Genomic DNA, 20,714 nt, shown 5'->3' on the forward strand with positions numbered 1-20,714 from the left:
GTGAAACACTATCTCTGTCTTATGCATTATACCACCTGTTTGTTATAGACAGATTAACAAGTGACGTAACATTTTTTAAGGTAATTGCCAACCAGTTATTGCTTCTAACCAAGGTGACCCGGGCTCGATTCCCGGCCAGGGCGAATGTGAGTTTGGTTAGTGGTCACCAAGCCGGACAAGTGGGTTTTCTCCGGGTACTCTGGTTTCCCCCACAACACAAGACCACACTCTCGCGCAACATCGAGCCAACGAGAGTGACTTAGTATAAGTTATCATAGCTTTCTTCACAATTGTTGTAAAATATATAATGTTTAAACTAACCAGTTATCGATTGGTTAATTTCACAATGACAAATTGAATACTGGTTGGCTACTGTTGATTGTTATCAAACTTATTATGGTTATTTTATTATTTATGCACATGTGTTGTACTATCTAATAACCTTTGCAATTTTCACAATTTAATAATTTTTTTCATAACAAAAATGGTGTCTGCTTATTTTTGACATTTTTAACTGCGTCATTTCTATGGTAATAAGTTTCCTCATCCGATTTTTCATTATTTTTTTTGCCTGCATCCTTTCTATCCTAGCGTCCTATACACAGTATAATACGGTATCTGTATATGAAGTGTGAAGTCAATACCACAAAGACTTTTCAAGTTCTGCTCCGGAAAAGATTTCTCAAATGCACACACACATGCCTTAAATTAATGGATATCCTTTTCTCCCACCTCAGATAAGTAGATCGGTGAACCTCGTTTTCGCAAAACACCCTACGCTCAGGTCGGGATGAACCTATCTTACACTCTCGGCCATGGAAGATACTTATAATCTGAGGTGGGAGCAATACCATTTTTAAACTTTTTATTTTTTTGTCTTGGAAAGAGCAAATTTCTGTGTAAATATCTGCAAACCAATGATAAAAGATTGCTGACGAAAGATTAGATCGCAGATTTTCATATTTCCGTTCTCAGTTAATGTTTTATGGCTTAAACCGTTACTAACAGTTTAAGAAAATATAATGCATGAAACATCCATTTTTTAACAATAATATCAAAATCTGCGATCTATTTTTTTGTCAGCAGTCTTATATGACTGGTTTCCATGGATTTTCACAAAAATTGGCTTGTTCCAAGACAAAAAATAAGTTGTCAAAACGTTCAATCTGTGAGAGTGCAGCTTTAAGAAGTGCAAAGTAGAAGTAGCTTGATTCAAAGAGTGAATAACCAGAGATCATATAAAGATGCAATACATAAAATTTCCCAAAATAAATTACTCATATTGGCTGTTGACCATGGATAATAAATGAGTATAATTGTTCAATTCATATTTACCTCTTGTTCATGAACTTTTCCTTTCACAATCCTGCATCTAACTGGAGGCTGACAAATACCTGTTTTATACCAGAGTAAAACTTACAAGAATGTTAAAACAATTTTAAATTCTAAACATTGTAAACTTGTCTAAAATATCTGTATTGACCTTTTTCACATAAATGGTGTAATTAAACTGCAAATTTCTACACAGTTATGGATAATGTGTCTTACAGTAAATATGTCATTGTCATTTATCAAAACTTGTGCAAACAATTTATCTCCCATTTCATATTTTGCAAAGCTGTTTTACTATTTGAGAACAACGATTCGTTGCATAGTGGCAGTCAAGCCAATAATTCATAAAAAAAAAAAAAAGCTGTACAACAGGGAAACTATATTTATAATAACTATAGATTATATTTATCAAATTGTTACAGTTTGGTCAACTGATTTCAAAACAAAAGGGGTCATCTACTGGTCATTGGCAACCTACCACTGAAATAACATGGTCCTAGGTCAAATCAATATCATGTTATAATGCTGACATGTCCCTTCTTAAAAGGAGGCATAAAGAACCCAAATCACCTAGTATTGCTAGCAATTCAATTGTCGCCTACCGGTTTGTCGCCATAGAAACAATATTTTAAAAGATCTGCATTATTGGTCCCTTAACACTTAAACAAAATGATTCATATACATAGCTTGCATAATTAAGAGTTATTGTAGGATCCATATTCTGTATGGACTGAAAGACATTCATACAATCCACTGCAAACTACACAATTTGTTCGAAATAAATGACATGCATATCCTCCTAATGACCTTCTAACCATTTATCAAGTTTCATGAAAGGATTTTTTTACTTTTATCAGAATCAAGAAAAATTGCATACATTAGTGTGACAACATAACAACATCACAAGTTTCTTTTATCAGAAACAGCTAATCTATGTCATCATGATCTCATGACCTCCTGAACCCAAAACATCAGGTCAACTTCACATTGACCTTTGATCCCATGACCCCTAAATTAATAGGGGTCATTTTATAACACATGTCCATTGTACATTGTATCTACAAAGTTTAAGTCTCTAGAAGAAGTCAAGTATAAGTTATTCATTAGCAGTAAATTGTGAACGATGTAGTTGATAACTACAAAAAAAGTAGTCTATAGATGTGACTACCCTGCTTTGTAGGTCTTCGCATGTCTATATAACTTATAAAGAAATGACAAAAAAGCCTGATCAGTAAACACATAATTCTTTGACTGTTTTTTACACACAAGTACTTACATAGATGCTTCAATAGAGTACATTCCCCTGGTGTCTTCAAGTAATCTTCAACAGTGGACTGACATTGTTGAAACATACTCCTGTCTGCAATACAGAGCTCAATGACCAATGCCTCAGTTCTTATTTTCACAAAACACTCTTTGATGTTGTAGACAATGCGTTTCACAAGATTCGAAAGATTTTCAAACTGCTTATGGTCACCAACTGGTATACACACATGGCTTCTCATGCGAACTTCTCCAAGTCCTTTTTTCAAGCTCTCATCAAAGTTATGAAATGACTTGAAAACTCCTTTATTCCCTATGGTTATCTTGAATCTTTGTTTCGAATGACCGGCCTTGGTGTTTTCCTCTAAGATTGTAAATAAGTATTGCAGTAAGTTTATGCAAAATTTAATAAAACAATGGCCATTACTACGACATTTGTTGATTAGCCTACTAAGCCAATATAGGCAATTATTGTTCAATGCAATACATTGATATAATATAATGACAGTCAATATAAACACACCTACTACTAATTGGGTGTTTTTTGCCCTTAAACAAGAAACAGCATCGTTAATTTTTCATATTTCAAAAAATGTTTATGAGAACCTTAACATTCTACAAAGGTAACAGTCAAAGTTACTCATAGGAAAGAGACGCTCAATGTTCCACTGATGTTGGTTATAATTTGTTCTGAAAAAATTGTGTAAGACATTAAAAAAAAATGTTGTGTGATCAAGTTGTAAATGAAAGTTTTTATCAGTTTTTTAATATTGATGATCAAAGGTGAGCCAAAATATTAGCAAATGTGAATAAATAACAATAAATGAATAATTGTGACTAAAATAATCTCTGTAATGTAAAATTTAATTGAGTTCACAAGCTGCGTACAAAGCTAGAACACCCTTAAGTAAATCCGGTAAAAAAAATCTGCTGAATAAAGCAAAATAATCTCAGAATGCGCTGGACAATGCAAAAACTTATTTGTCTGTCATGCTTCATAAATACCGAAAATCAAGTACCAGCTACAGGGTCAAAAGAAATGATAATTACAGATACTGAAAAACTTGATTGGAAATTTCTTTGTTTGAAGGTCAATGTCAATTTTGATAAAAAAATTACATTTCCATTCATTTTAGTAAACATGAAATTATTCAAGCAAGAGACCTCACCTACTTTGGAGGAATTTTAAGTTTGACTGTGAAATACATTTTTTAAGATTGAGTATATATATAGTGATGTTTAGTAGATACACATTAAACAAAAACTAGAGCTGTCACAGGAGTGACGAATACCCCCAAATGCCACCTGGACACAGGAATGGCAAACCATTCCTTTGAAAAGAGGCCATAATTCCAAGGTTACTGCACACTGCATCTTCTTTTATCATGCATGTATTGTTTTATTTAATTCTGTTGAGTAATTAAGAAGTTACACTGCTGACAAGAAAAACTAGCCTTTCATGAGTTATCGTCCGGAAACCGTTTTTTTTAGTAACAGTGACCTTGACCTTGGCCCCACCAGCCCCAATATCGAACTTGACCTGTATCTTCTGATGTTACACCTGTGTACCAAAAATTGTTCAAATCTGTCAAGCCTTTCATGAGTTATCGTCCGGAAACCGTTTTTCTATTTTTAGTAACAGTGACCTTGACCTTGGCCCCACCAGCCCCAATATCGAACTTGACCTGTATCTTCTGATGTTACACCTGTGTACCAAAAATAATTCAAATCTGTCAAGCCTTTCATGATTTATCGTCCGGAAACCGTTTTTCTATTTTTAGCAACAGTGACCTTGACTTTGGCCCCACCAGCCCCAATATCGAACTTGATCTGTATCTTCTGATGTTACACCTGTGTACCAAACTGTATCTTCTGATGTTACACCTGTGTACCAAAAATTGTTCAAATCTGTCTAGCCTTTCATGAGTTATCGTCCGGAAACCGTTTTTCTATTTTTAGTAACAGTGACCTTGACCTTGGCCCCACCAGCCCCAATATCGAACTTGACCTGTATCTTCTGATGTTACACCTGTGTACCAAAAATTGTTTAATTCTGTCAAGCCTTTCATGAGTTATCGTCCGGAAACCGTTTTTCTATTTTTAGTAACAATGACCTTGGCCCCACCAGCCCCACTATCGTACTTGACCTGTATCTTCTGATGTTACACCTGTGTACCAAAAATTGTTCAAATCTGTCTAGCATTTCATGAGTTATCGCCCGGAAACCGTTTTTCTATTTTTAGTAACAGTGACCATGACCTTGGCCTTACCAGCCCCAATATCGAACTTGACCTGTATCTTCTGATGTTACACCTGTGTACCAAAAATTGTTCAAATCTGTCAAGCCTTTCATGAGTTATCGTCCGGAAACCATTTTTCTATTTTTAGTAACAATGACCTTGACCTTGGCCCCACCAGCCCCAATATCGAACATGACCTGTATCTTCTGATGTTACACCTGTGTACCAAAAATTGTTCAAATCTGTCAAGCCTTTCATGATTTATCGTCCGGAAACCGTTTTTCTATTTTTAGTAACAGTAACCTTGACCTTGGCCCCACCAGCCCCAATATCGAACTTGACCTGTATCTTCTGATGTAACACCTGTGTACGAAAAAGTTTTCAAATCTGTCAAGCCTTTCATGAGTTATCGTCCGGAAACCATGAAAACCGACCGACCGACCGACCGACCGACAAGCTCACTCCTATTTACCCCCCCAAACTTCGTTTGTGGGGGTATAATAAAGCAGCTAAATGCTGAGTGAATATACAATGGAAGACGACCATGGTATTACTAAGGTGATAAAAATAACAAAATAATAAAACCCATAGGTATACAATTTTTGTCGCATTAATGTTGACTAAGTTTATAATATATATATGTATTTAAACATGCTGATTTTGTTTCAGTTATATAGAATTCAATACAATTTTTCAATGGACAAACTTACAATTGGATGGACAGATTATTACAGTACATGAATACTATCATTGTGGCCTATCAAGACTTTTGATTTCAATTTATTTGCAGAATGCTTTCAAATCCAGGACGTTAAAAATTAAATGATTAACTTTTTAGTTATGATATAAAAAAAAAACTCACCAGCAAAGTATTCCTCAGGAACTGGATAAAGCAAAATACTTTCCCAAGCTTCCTTTGGATCCCTGTTTGACAATTTCAAAGTCACATAGTCTGAAAGTTTCCAATTCAAAAATGTACACAGCTTTTCGGCCAAATGATTTCCTTCACCATTGCATACCTTTTCAACATTCTCTATGTTTGCAACAACACTGTGCTTATCACAAAGCTGCTTTGAAATATCAGTCCAGTCTTCTTTTTGGAATTGATCTTGGGACATACATACCACCTGTAGGCAGATTGATTTCTCAAATGCTCTAATAATTATTTCCCCTGTTTTCAGATTATCCTCAGATGTAGATTTTAAAACAAATCCATGTTTGTTGTTTGAAGTTATTTCAACTATTGATACCTTGTCTGAATCAATCATATTCTGCACACCAAAGTTGCACAGTAGACGAAATGATTCATCACTCTGGATTTCAATTGTTTTCGTTCGTGTTGTCCTTTTGCTGATACATCTTTCAACATCTGCTTTTGCTCCAATAAAATTTGTTGTTCCTCCAGGCATGGATATAACACAAACATTGTCCTCAAATCTTGTCTCTTCCTCTGTATGTGATTCTTCAGTATTTGTTAAAACCTGTTTAACAATTACATTTTTTACTGAATTTGTAGCTTTATCAGCCTTCTGCTGGTTTTCTGACACTATGTATAGCTTACGTCTGGCCGAATTCAAGTAGAAGTATGTGTCCGTCCCTGCAGTATTTTGGTATTCAAAATATGCATGTAGATTCAAACTTTCTGCATCAACCTTGCAGTTTTTAATGTCATCAAAAGAAATCACATTTTTTGCCAACGTTGTTTCAATGGAATGGATTTGCTTCATCGCATCCTCAACTTTTTGAACATGTCCTATAACTGTACAATCACAAGTCTCTTTTTCTTCATCCCCTGTAATTTCTGCATGATGTATTTTCTGTTTCAAAACTTCATAAAATGCAAGATGAACAGTTCTTGAATCATGAAAGTCCATAGTACTACCTGGAATTGAATGCAAAATTATTTTAATATTTTTTGATAGCGCAGTTGACTATTTCACCTCATGAAACTGAAATTCTTAAGTCAAATAATAAAGGGTCATCGTTTGAATAGGAATGTACTAATGTATCCCAAAATGATTTGTTTTTAACATAGATTTTTAAAAATATTCACCATGTACTGGCAAAGGTGGACCCTGACAGTTGTTTTCGTTATCAGTGGTCTCTGATTCTGAAAAAAAGTAAAAGAAAATGAATGGAAAAATCTTAAAACAAAAAAATTAATCAAGTTTAAAACTATTTTCATGAATTCTTCTGAAAACATTTATTTAACAACGTGGTTTATGATCAAACATCTTAAAAATATTATTAATAATTATAAAATATTATTATAATTATTATTATTATTATTATTATTATTATTATTATTATTATTATTCTTATTATAAGTACATTCAAAAAGAGTTTACATACAGCTATTACTAATAAATAGCATACCATTACATGTGTACCGTATTTTCCCGACTATAAGGCGATCCGCTTATAAGACGACCCCCTAACTTTGCCCATGAAATCTGGTGTTTTTGTCTCGACTCGTTTATAAGACGGGGTCGATTTTTAAAGCAAATCCAGCACTTGAAATCCACCAAGTCTGTGATAATGTTCAAGCTAAACAGTCAATTATCAACTAAATTTGTTTATTTGCTTAGGATTATTAATTTTTATTTTCCGATGGTATGGTATGTTTAAACCAGCCTAGACACAATTTTGGGAGTTATGTGGGTTCATACGGTATTTGATTGACCTATTTTAATACAAACCATTGCAGTGCATCTTTGATCTTTATACAGTTGCAGCCACAAACAGAACACATTCCATAACATGTATTCATGAGTTAAATTCTCGTTTGTTTGGATTGAAGTTGATGGGACTTAAATTTTGAGAAATAAATAACCATTGATGATTGCGGATAAATTAATGTCACGATTAATGAAATGTGTATTGAAATCTGCCTGTAACATGTATGTGTATGATATATGCAAAGCCTTATTTATAAAAGTAAGTTATATATACAACATAGAAAAAAAATGCATTTTTAAAAAATAAATTGTCAAAATATTTTAATTTTAAAGGTGGCTAAATATGTCTCCTGTGAAAAACAATATGTTTGGACCGATAACAAGTGTTATATCGGGTGTTCATCGTATCGAAACAAAGCAGATGGTCGTCTTAATCAGATGGCTGTGATCGTGTCACTTTTATTGGGGTGTCATCGACAGACAATAAATAAGTCAGTTGAATACCTTATGTTGAATATTCCTGATTATGACTCTATTCTTTATGAAATTCTTATAGAATCGCCTATAAGACGGGCCCCGTACTTTAAGGTTAAATATCGGGACCAAATTTCCCCGTCTTATAGTTGGAAAAATACGGTACATACAGGCACTAACAAATTACCATTTTTCAAAGAAGACTGAAAACTTGCAGGTGTTGTTCTCTGTGAGTTTTGTGCTGCTTGCAGTTGGCTATTGTCCTTTTTGGATGGAGGGGTTTGTTCATGAACTGGTGTCAATTCTACCGTTCCATTCCCTAATTTTTTAATTGTATACTGTTCCTCGTCTACAAAAACCCTGTACTTCCCTCTAAAATAAATTTCGTTTGCCTGAAACTTTGTTAGAACTGTCAATAAGGCGCCTGACTTTGCATCAAGAATGCACCAATAGCCCCCGTCTTTGACAAAGGTATATGTGCCATTTGTTTGCCTCTTTCCACATAAATGCTTTTGAGAATCACTGTCAGAGACTTTAGAGTTGTTTGGTTCTCCTTGGCTAAAATCATGCTTTATTTCAACTGTTTGCTTTTTAAAAGCTCTGTCTGAACTGACAATATTTGCAGATGGTCTGTTTTCAGAATCTTCTGCAGTGTGTGTATTGTTCCTGTATTGAAAACCTGTCTGGCTACCTGGTGTATTGTGTTTTGCTTGGTTAGCTTCATCTACGTTTCCAGCATTTTCCTTACCTGAAATAGACAAAAAAGAGAAACATCCATAAAATCTGTCTTAGATTTGGTACAGAGTTCAACACCCTCATTGATTTTTTAATCAATAACTTTTCAAACATATATTGGTCGTTTCACAACAAAACCTGTTCTAGTCATATAAAACAAAAAATGAGTGTCCTTTACAAAATTTATTTTGTATGGTTAATATCATACCAGCCTTAATACATTATAAGAACTTGCTTTGTTGAAGCTCTACAATGTATGCCCCTGAACTCAGAATCTTTAGATACTCCTAATCATTGTCTAAAACTGTTCAAGTAGTCTGTCCTTGGTTTATGCTTAACACTCTGACTCGTTAATCTTTAAAGGTTGTTTCTAGTATATCTGCCATTAAAGTATGTTTTTTAGAAATATGACTTAAGATCAAATATGTACAACATAAATCTGGTTAAAGTCATTTAACTTTTAGAAGTATTTCATTTGTTGTTGGTTTTTGTCCAGAAATAATGCCACCCTCTCTTTTAACTCTTAGTTTTAAATCAAAGTCAAAATAACAAATTCACTCCTTTCTGAAATCTTGTTACCTAAAACCATATTAATATTTCCAATCTTCTTCACAGCAACAACATACTTTAAGGTCAAAGGTGTTTTGTAGTGTTGGGAATGGGACAGAAAAACTACTATCAATAATCAGTTTATGAAACCAATCAATGGTCAATTATTAATTGATTTAATCATTATTTAATTTTCTTTGGTCATCTTATTTAAGGTATACAGATTCCATGCACGAGTTATAAGAACCAATGTTCCCTTGTTACAATATTGTTTATACATATCTTTGTATAAATTACATTATTTATTCATAAAGCAACTTTCTTTTAGTGTTTACAAGTTACTATTACAGAACATGAGAATATAAGCATCGTCCATGGCCTAGAGTGTAAGATAGGTTCATCCCAACCCGAGCATACACTGTTTTGCAGAAACGAGGTTTACGGAGTTTCGGAGTTTCTGCAAAACACCCTGCGCAAGGGTTTGGATGAACCTATTTTACACATATATGCTTTTCTACCACCTCAATAAAGTAGAATTGATTTTTTTCATTGGAACTTGTTTGTGCGTAGTGAAAATAAATGCGTTTGGATTTGTGACATTTCCTGGTTGTCATGGATATGCGCGCAGTGATTCAGATTATGTTAATAGTCAAATCGTTCTTGAAATAGTTCTGAGTAGAGTGCTGCATTATTTCTTGAATGGAGCGTGAAGTGGATCTACTTATCTAAGGTGGGAGAACACAAGCTCTTATTTTTGTCTAACATTTAGTATTGTATACATGTGTAAAATAAACACCAAACAAAAGCACCGCGAAACGGAGCATTATACGCCCGAAGAAGATTCAGCTTGAGGTCCTTTTAATGTAGTGATGATTTGAAAATCGCTTTATTAGTTACCAAGTTATGGCCCGGACACGGAATTGCTAACGGACGAGTAACAAAGATGTGGCCCGGAAACAGAATTGCTAACGCCCCCCATGGTGATTCTAGTCTTTGAGGTATGGACCTAGAAACTGTGCGCGACACATCCTTTTAATGTAGTGATGATTTGTATAAAGTAATTTGAAAATCGCTTTATTAGTTACCAAGTTATGGCCCGGACACGGAATTGCTAACGGACGAGTAACAAAGATGTGGCCCGGACACAGAATTGCTAACGCCCCCCATTGGTGATTCTAGTCTTTGAGTTATGGCCTGGACATGGAATTGCTAACGTCCCCCCATGGTGATTCTAGACTTTGAGGTATGGACCTGGAAATTACATGTGACACATCCTTTTAATGTAGTGATGATTTGTATAAAGTTATTTGAAAATCACTTTATTAGTAACAAAGATATGGCCCGGACACAGAATTGCTAACGCCCCCCATGGTGATTCTAGTGTTTGAGGTATGGACCTGGAAATTGCGCGCGACACATCCTTTTAATGTAATGATGCTTTGTAAAAAGTTATTTGAAAATGACTTTATTAGTAACCAAGTTGTGGCCCGGACACGGATTTGCTAACGCACCCCCATGGTGATTCTAGTCTTTGAGGTATGGACCTGGATATTGCGCGCGACACATCCTTTTAATGTAGTGATGATTTGTATAAAGTTATTTGAAAATTGTTTTATTAGTTACCAAGTTATAGCCCGGACACGGAATTGCTAACGGACGAGTAACAAAGATGTGGCCCGGAAACAGAATTGCTAACGCCCCCCATGGTGATTCTAGTATTTGAGGTATGGACCTGGAAATTGCGCGCGACACATCCTTTTAATGTAGTGATGATTTGTATAAAGTTATTTGAAAATCGCTTTATTAGTTACAAAGTTATGGCCCGGACACGGATTTGCTAATGGACGAGTAACAAAGATGTGGCCCGGAAACAGAATTGCTAACGCCCCCCATGGTGATTCTAGTATTTGAGGTATGGACCTGGAAATTGCGCGCGACACATCCTTTTAATGTAGTGATGATTTGTATAAAGTTATTTGAAAATCACTTTATTAGTAACAAAGATGTGGCCCAGACACAGAATTGCTAACGCCTCCCCATGGTGATTCTAGTCTTTGAGGTATGGACCTGGAAATTGTGCGTGACGCATCCTTTTAATGTAATGATGCTTTGTATAAAGTTATTTGAAAATGACTTTATTAGTGACCAAGATGTGGCCCGGACACGGAATTGCTAACGGACGAGTAACAAAGATGTGGCCCGGACACAGAATTGCTAACGCCCCCCATTGGTGATTCTAGTCTTTGAGTTATGGCCTGGACATGGAATTGCTAACGCCCCCCCATGGTGATTCTAGACTTTGAGGTATGGACCTGGAAAATCCATGTGACACATCCTTTTAATGTAGTGATGATTTGTATAAAGTTATTTGAAAATCACTTTATTAGTAACAAAGATGTGGCCCGGGGACAGAATTGCTAACGCCCCCCCCATGGTGATTCTAGTGTTTGAGGTATGGACCTGGAAATTGCGCGCGACACATCCTTTTAATGTAGTGATGTTTTGTATAAAGTAATTTGAAAATCGCTTTATTAGTTGCCAAGTTATGGCCCGGAAACAGATTTGCTAACGCCCCCCTCATGGTGATTCTAGTCTTTGAGGTATGGACCTGGAAATTGCGCGCGACACATCCTTTTTATGTATTGATGCTTTGTATAAAGTTATTTGAAAATGACTTTATCAGTGACAAAGTTGTAAGGTCCCCCATGGTGATTCTAGTCTTTGAGGTATGGACCTGGAAATTGCGCGCGACACATCCTTTTAATGTAATGATGCTTTGTATAAAGTTATTTGAAAATGACTTTATTAGTGACAAAGTTGTGGCCCGGACACGAAATTGCTAACGCACCCCCATGGTGATTCTAGTCTTTGAGGTATGGACCTGGAAATTGCGCGCGACACATCCTTTTAATGTAATGATGATTTGTATAAAGTTATTTGAAAATGACTTTATTACTGATCAAGTTGTGGCCCGGACACGGATTTGCTAACACCCCCCCCATGGTGATTCTAGTCTTTGAGGAATGGACCTGAAAATTGTGCGCGACACATCCTTTTAATGTAGTGATGATTTGTATAAAGTTATTTGAAAATCGCTTTATTAGTTACCAAGTTATGGCCCGGACACGGAATTGCTAACGGACGGACAGACGGACAGACAGACGATGGAGGCCATAACATAATACGACCCTTCGGGCGTATAAAAAGATATCAATTTCTTTTCAATAACCAGTCAGTAACAAATACAACAAGCAGTTGAATATTCCACATGTTTTGCAAGAACATTTTTCAGAAAACTGAGAAAACTAAATTCTAACATGTTAAGAAGTAAACAGTAACATGTTTTAAAAATCTCTCTTAAACCACAAACACAAGAAGTTAAGAACCAATCCTTCAGCAGTTAAAATTACAAAGAATATTTGTGATAAGGTACTATTATAGTGACTTACTGACTTGATAAGAATATGACTAGATAACCTAACATATTAACACCTAACATTTCAACATTAAATCAGAAAAAGAAAATAGCGGTTACATCCCTTGTTTCTATAACCGATTGTTCAAATTTCATTATCAGTTGTCACTGACATAGGCCTATCTGATCAATTGTCGATTATAATCAATCATAGGATCAACACATAAGTGTTTTGTCATCCATAACAGTGGCCAACTGTTATAAAAAAAATATACATTTTGAATTTCTCATCATCTTCATTAATAAAACTCCCTTAATTTCAGACAACACTTCACATACATCTTTTGATTTAATTGATAACAAACATTTCTTAATTGAATGACTAAATTTCTAACTTGATCACACAGTGCAAATATTGGTCAGTGTATTTAAACATGATTAACCTGAATTTGTCAGAAAATACTGATTCAGGATTGTAATTTTAACTTCGAAATAGAGATTTCAGATTACTGATAAAAAAAAACTGTTAATCAAGAAATTAAATCAGGACCTAAAATTTAAATTGAAAAAGCGTTAATTTCTGATAAACAGTGTTCAGATCAACAATATTTGAATGTACTTTAAATTTAAATACTTTTTAATTTTTTTAGATATTTACCGGTAGGCTTGAGCGATATTTCCAATAGAAGTTTTGAGTAGAATACTGAAGTTAAACATTATATATTATTTATAAGGTAACAAGTCAACCTAACCTATATATTTAAAGTAAGATATGGCAAGATGATCGGTTCTTGGTTTTTAAATCCATGTTTTGTGAAGGTGCTACACATTTAAAGATGCACTCTTACTCCCAAAAAAGATTTACAACAATTTAAATACAACTGTTTTAATATATCAAAAATTTGATGAACAAATGTTGAAAACAATGATTCCCATGAAGGATACCGAGGTTAATTTGAACGAAAGATGCAGAAAACCCGGTAATTCTACCTCATGAGACGATAGTAAATCACACTAAATCTTTAGGCCCTTACCAATCATTCAATATTTCTGCGTTTTCAGCTATTAAATACAAGGCTACAATCTTGTTATCAGTAATTAAAATATTATATATTTTATAGCACCTTAGAATAGGGCTTCCATTAAGAATTTGACACTGGAAGTCTACATGTCCATCAATTTTGGAAGTTTTTCACTGAAATGTGGAAGTTTAAGTGTCCCGAAAACAAAACGATATCTTTTTCCACTATTTTTCAATTAGTATGTTAAAAAACATATAAATTGCAAACTTAACATACCCAATTCAATGACTTATACTATAATAATTAATTTTACTTAAAGACTGATTGAAAGTGTGACTATGAAATTAATATTGACACATTGTCTTGATATTTAAAACTTCCAATCTTTCTACTTAGGAAGTTTTTTTTTCAAAATTATGGAAGTTTTTGTACTTCCAAGGAATCGATTTTGGAAGTTTTAACCCATTTCTAGGGAGTTATATACTTCCAAACTTCCTTTAATGGAAGCCCTGCTTAGAATGATAAAAATAGTCCATAAGGTCTATGCAGATATTGAGCAGAAAACATTGTTATCCCTAAACACTTTAGCTCTGTTGTTGTGGACTGCTACAATACTCTTCCTCATATTGTCATTGAAGCAATAAAACTGTGTATATGTCTTACACAACTAAGCCTGTTTTTCTTCAAACAAAAAGAGCTAACATTATCTGGTCAAAACAAACTGCGTTACATAATTAAAGTACCTAATGGTCTAGGGGAAGCAACGACTAACACTACTTAATCTACAGTTAGACTCAAACAAGATTGTAATCCCCCTTATACTATAAATTATAAGGATGAAACCTGCTCAGTTACAATAACACAACTTGTTGAGGTACTCTCATATGAGATACATAGATATCTTAAAAGAAAACCATTGATTTTGATTCTGAAATGTTGATGAAAATAATCCATTAAGAAATGAAATTTTTAAATGTTTTCGGTCCTGTTAAACATCAAAAATATTATCTAAACATTTCGATGTCTTCTGATTTGTTTACAAACTGATTGTCATAATCATTTAAAACCAACATATTTACACCTCAACTTCCATTCCTTAAATGAACTGCCTTCCGGCAATTGCGTTCATCAATCGATGAACGCAACATCTTCGGATATGTTCGGATCGTAATTCATTGCATAACAATATACATGGAAGCTATTGATCTTGTTATTGATTGTATTGTGTCTGCAGGTCCCGTAAAATATAGATCAACATTTTTAAAAGAGTTAGTTTATTATATTTTAAATATAATGGTACCAGAAGTGTTTCAATTTTACGTTTTAAAGTGATTTCAAGTGGTTGATCTTTTCCCGCGTTATTGTGACGTCATTTGAAAAAAATGTTTCCAGTTATAGTCGGGTCGTTCTATTTACAGAATGGGTAAGAACGGATTACTTAAAGGTTTTCTTAAATGAAATGAAGATTTTTTTTAACAATTCTTGAATGAAATAATGAACTATTAGTGTAAATAGAAGGAATGAATTGCGGGGTTGATGTCATTATCGGGGATATGAACGCAATTGGTTGGTCAAAGTACGCGTGGAGTCCAAAGGACTCCACACACATTGACCAACCCAATTGCGTTCATACCCCGATAATGACATCAACCCCGCAATTCATTCCTTAAATGAACTAGAGCCATCTCTAGATATGATAAGGGCCATATATGATAGCATATTTCAGGCAGACCCAGGAATGAACGTGAGAGGGGTTGTAACTTAGGGGCACAACTTTTGACCTGCGCACCTCCCTCATACAGATATTATATGGTTTTAAAAAATTTGAACCAAGCAAGCCCCCAAATAAAATGTGGGTATAGTGAATGGAATGCGACACGTTGTCTTGATATATGTCTAACACACAGTTTGCACTAGGCCTGCTTACTGTAAAAATCTACATTGAGAAATATGAGGCCATAATGGCTGTTGAGAGAAGAAGCAAATCTAAAAAGCAAAATGCAGACCACTTTCGCATTCTGCAAATTCGCTTTCAACTTGGTTGAAAATTAAGCTCCAGATTCCTCACCAGTGACAAAAAACAGTGTGTATAACAAGTGATAAATTAATTACGTCATATATGCTACGTCAGAAGACAACATTTTGCTTAAAATGAAGACTTAGATCAAAGATAACTTTTCTTTTACTACACCATTTTGAAATGAAACAATGGGCAGTCTATGCCGCTTAAAGAGCCCCACCTTTGATTTATAACCGGAGTTTGATAAGGTGATTAGTTTCATCAAAAACTTCGACAAACCTGTTTCCAAAAAATGTTTTGACAGTGCTCTGTCAGACGGCCGTATTGTGAAAAGGTTTGTCAAAGTGTTTTAACTCTGACAAACTTTGACAACCTTTTACCACTAAAGGTCACTGTGACCATGACCGTTGACCCAATTACCCCTAAAACAATATGGGGTCATCTACTGGTCAGGCCGACCTTAATGTAAAGTTCTATGACCATACATCCAGGAATTGTTCAGTTATCACTCGGACAAGCTTTAATGGTCTACCTATGGACCAACTGACTGACAGTCACGTGCAAAGAAATAAATATACCCCCTCTTTTTTGAGAGGGGTGGGGGGATAAAAATTTAACATTCTAGAATGCCTATTAAAATGATAATAAAACAGCAAAAAAACAGAAAATAAACATTCCAGATATAGGACTGGCAATAGGACATGGATACTTATTTCACAGAAACATTAAAAATCAAAGTGCTGAAAGCACTGATGGACTAGGGTTTCATTTAGGGGAATGTTGATAACCATGTTCTAAGCATTAAGCAAATCGGCTCACATCACAAGGGGTCACTGTTTAATGGGCTAGCTTAAACTTTAGACTAAAACTGCTTGCAAACTGCAAAGGAAATTTGAAAAGTCTTGTTAAGTGTGGGTAGAGGGAGGAGGGGGGGGGGCCTAAAGCGTTTAATCAGATAAAGTCATAGTTCTTTTGAATTTCTCAATGTCGTTAAATCAGATCTGTACATATTAATTTAAGTGGTTGGCGTATGTTAACCAAAGTACACATACTTCTTTAATTTGATCAAATCATTTTATTTCAAAGGTCTGTTATTTGCATTTTCAGAGAAGATTTTCAATGATGTAATTATATCCTATATAGAAAACCTGTCACCTCTTTTTCAGGGGAGCTTTAAACCACAGGGCCATACTTTGGACAATATTTGTAAAAGACATCATTAAATGCAACAGTTGGCCATTCTTGTATTGTCCTCTGTCTCTTTCCCGATAGCTCCCTATCTCAATAGTTGCAAATGGTTGTAGGTTCATGATTCTGCTGGTCATTGGTCATACAGAAAGAAGATGTTGAATGTAGAATCAAGAAGCTTTCGTTTCAGGCACTCCAAATTGAATAGAACTGTAACATTTGGAGTGCCTAGAATTTGTTGGATTCCTAGGCAACATGTATCAGGTGTTGCAGTACATTTACTTTACTACAAATACTTTTACCCGTCCTTGTAAATCTAAAAAAAAGCTTTCATTTCGCAAAAGTTGTTCATATATTAAGCTATAATAAGGTTGCTAAATCAGAGTTTGAATAATTCTGATATCTAGATGTGCCTTTAATTGCAGCAATTTAATGTCCAACTCATGATGTCAATTGAGCTGGTTAAGCAATACTGCAGTTCCTTGGTGTGGGGATTGCTTTATTTACTTGAATAAACAAACAGTTCTTGCGTTGGAAAGTACAATGTATTAACAATGTTACATGCAATTTTCTTGCCCTGACTCCATCCAAGCCTTAAATCTTAGATCAACATGTACTTGGGGCTATGTGTTTTATCAATGAGAACTATAAATTATGTTCAGTTTAGTGCCACTTATGATATATCATTCCACATACAAAAACACTAGCATTTTCTTTAAAACCAATAGCATTAATATCCTATGTTAAAATAAAACCATTGCCAAGTTGGTAATTTGAAAACACTAGAAATTTTATCTGGTAAGGGTTTGACATAGTCTTTCTAGACAGCTGGACTTGTTTTGCAGTTACTTTGAAAATCTTTAAAAGCTAAACTGATCAAGACTGGAGCAAAAAAATCACAATACCAAAAGGGGTTTTAAAGACTTAAGAGATCATTGTCACATCACCTATACCATTAGTTTTTATCTACAAACTTAGTCAACATAAAAATGTTTTACATTAATATTGCAATGAATAAAACATATTGCAATAACATAGCAATCAACTATAGGCCTAAACATGAGATTTCAACATTTTCCTGATAAACAATAAATAATTTTACTCAATACTTACACAAGCTGAAAAATGGTCTCTTTTTGAATACTTCACATATTTCATGGCTTTCATCATTCAAACTAACATTTCGCTTGTTATTTCAATATTCAATAATTTTGTAAACATTCATAAATGATGGTTAAAATAAAGATGCTAATCATGCCTACCAAAAACACATGACTGACCAATTAATCCAATTTCGGCAGGGCTTATTGGTGGTTCAGTGAAATCAACCATGACCTCCCACAATCTGCACTGATCAACAGTAGTAAATGCATTGTTTCCATTGTTCTTATTTTCATTAAGTTAGAAAACAACTGCAGTGAATAAATTTCTTATCACTGAGAGAAAGTTTAGAATGAACAAAGCCGACGGTTACATTTTGTGGGATATCAAATCCTACAAATGTATTCATCATTTTATGTAACCGTATTTAGTAAATGTTAAAGTTTTGAGAGTCTAAAAAGTTTTATTTTTTGTATATCAAAGATATTTTGTGCTTCACTTAATTTTATTCTTTGAAATTTGTTTTCCCTAGTGTTCAATCCCAAGCATACTTGTTCACATTTAAGTGCAAAAAAGTCACTAAATAATGATCTGAATAAATTCATTATAATGTTAGGTCACATAAAAGATATACAATGTATTGTGCTTTTTAAAAATAACAGTTTTTCATCTGTTTAACATTATTTCAAATGCTGTGCATTGAAATTTGATTATGAGTTTAAACTATGACAGGAATAATTCGAGGGAATGTTTTTTTGTGATTTCTAGCATTAAAATCGCATGAAAATTTATAAATTACGTAAGGTATTCTCAAATTGGTCACACTTTTTGAACTTTGTACTGTCTTCTTTTTGTTTGTCTCAAATTTGCTACAGCATTGGCTTCACTTGTTGTTTATTAAAGGGACTGTACACCAGATTGGCACCAAAAAAGTTGTTTTTTTTCTTTAACGAATCTAAGGACAATTTTTTAATAAACTATTTTACTCTTTGATATCGTTATTATTGTAAATAAAATGCCAAAATGTAAAAACATTGCAGTGCAATGTCGAATCCACTACGCTATGAAGACTTACTCTTACTGGGTGGAATTTCTAGACATATACCTAACTCGCTTATATCATGTAATAACATCAACGGCAGATTACGCATAAGGAATGAATTCTACTCGGTAGACATACCTAGTAATCTTTTTTTAATGGAAAAACACGAAATAACTGCTATTAATAAATCATTTGTAAACTATGTGGATCATCAGTTACTAAGTTCCAATGCATTAATTGTACACATCAATACCAAGTTTATGTCAGGTTTGTATAAAAAAAAAGGTTTTTCTTTTTCATTATTAACTGAGTACAGCCCCTTTAAAATGTACCTTAAAATGTCTGTGACTTATCAAATATTTAATAGTAATGGTCAGCAACCAAGATTTGTTTGAATTATCAAGGTTTCAAACTGCATTGTGTATGCATTGGAAAGCTAATCTTGAAAGCTCCCTTAGTATAATTTTTAAAAATAACATTGACCCTGCAAGGTACTCATATTTGGATGATTCATAAAGATTTGCACATTTATTTATGTATAATTGCATTTAATGATACAGGTTACATTTTTCAAATCTATGATTTAGATTGCAAAGTATGACTTATATAAATAAATATATATTCTTAACTTCTAATAAGTAATTAGTTAATTTGTCAACTGTGCACCAAAACCCTGAATCTGAATGTATACGCAAGCTTATGCATTAGTCAATTGTAACCATGCACCCCCCCCCCCGGTCCAGGGAATAGCGGGGACTTTTACTTTCGGTCAAGCCAACCCAAGCTTAAATCCCCCCCCCCCCCCCTGTGGAGATGATCTGATGGCAAAGTCCCCACCAAATCCCCCCCAACACCCAAGGGACATTAGGTTAAGCCACATCCACACTGTATTTTCCACGAAGACCCGGCACTGCAGGGCCACCTGAAAGGTAAAAACACGGCCCATTTCCCAGGTATACCCCTGGATTTCGGGGCCGTGGTTACAATTGACTGGTGCATACTGATCCATAGTGATCCAATCTCATGCCAAGACGATTTCTGATCTGATATCGCCAGGTAAGTTATTCTTAAGCATAAAAAAGCCTGGACAGCATTTGAGAAAGACTGTTGTGAGGTTAAATCTTCATTACTTTACTATGCCACAACACTGGGTGATAAGAGAACTAAAAATTATTGAATATGTTGATTTTCATTTTGTTCCCTAAATGCCACAAGCCAAATGATTTATACAAGTTCAATTCTTTCTCCACAATTTTCAGCACTGCATTGTTAAAAAAACTTAAAAGTTACATTTGTAAATTACTTAACCAAATACCTTTCCCACAAATATTTCACAAATTTATATTGATCTATCAACAATGCATCACCATACTGTATCTCTGACTGATTATTGATTTTCATTCTTGGCTAGGAAACAAAAAGTGAGCTCAAAGCGTCTTCAGAAAAGAAGAACTTGTAATTTATGCACCAGTCAAATGTAACCAAGCCCCCCCCCCCAGGTCTGGGGAATACTTTGTCTTTCAGTCCAACCAAGTCCTTATAAAATCCCTGCACTGCCCTGCCCTGCCCTGCAGGAACGAACTGGTGCTAAAATCCCTGCCAAATAACCTCGCACCCCAAGGATCTTAGTCAAGGGTAATTCCCCGCTATATTTC

The 20,714-nt window shown here is 34.5% G+C and overlaps 1 protein-coding gene across 6 annotated transcripts in view; it reads right to left on the minus strand.

The window, feature by feature from the left end:
- The window catches only part of LOC128211426 (uncharacterized), a 104,860-nt gene that overhangs the window by 37,071 nt on the left and 47,075 nt on the right, over positions 1–20,714 (minus strand). For all 6 annotated transcript variants that reach the window (XM_052916202.1, XM_052916201.1, XM_052916203.1 and 3 more), the window contains 5 exons: positions 8,175–8,735; positions 6,889–6,945; positions 5,698–6,717; positions 2,609–2,959; positions 1,336–1,394 (listed from right to left, as the gene is read on the minus strand). In XM_052916202.1, coding sequence (XP_052772162.1) covers positions 1,336–1,394; positions 2,609–2,959; positions 5,698–6,717; positions 6,889–6,945; positions 8,175–8,735 — 2,048 coding nt within the window. The remainder of the gene's footprint in view (positions 1–1,335; positions 1,395–2,608; positions 2,960–5,697; positions 6,718–6,888; positions 6,946–8,174; positions 8,736–20,714) is intronic.

Source organism: Mya arenaria, chromosome 12 (assembly GCF_026914265.1).
Source record: "Mya arenaria isolate MELC-2E11 chromosome 12, ASM2691426v1".
Taxonomy (NCBI): Eukaryota; Metazoa; Mollusca; class Bivalvia; order Myida; family Myidae; genus Mya; species Mya arenaria.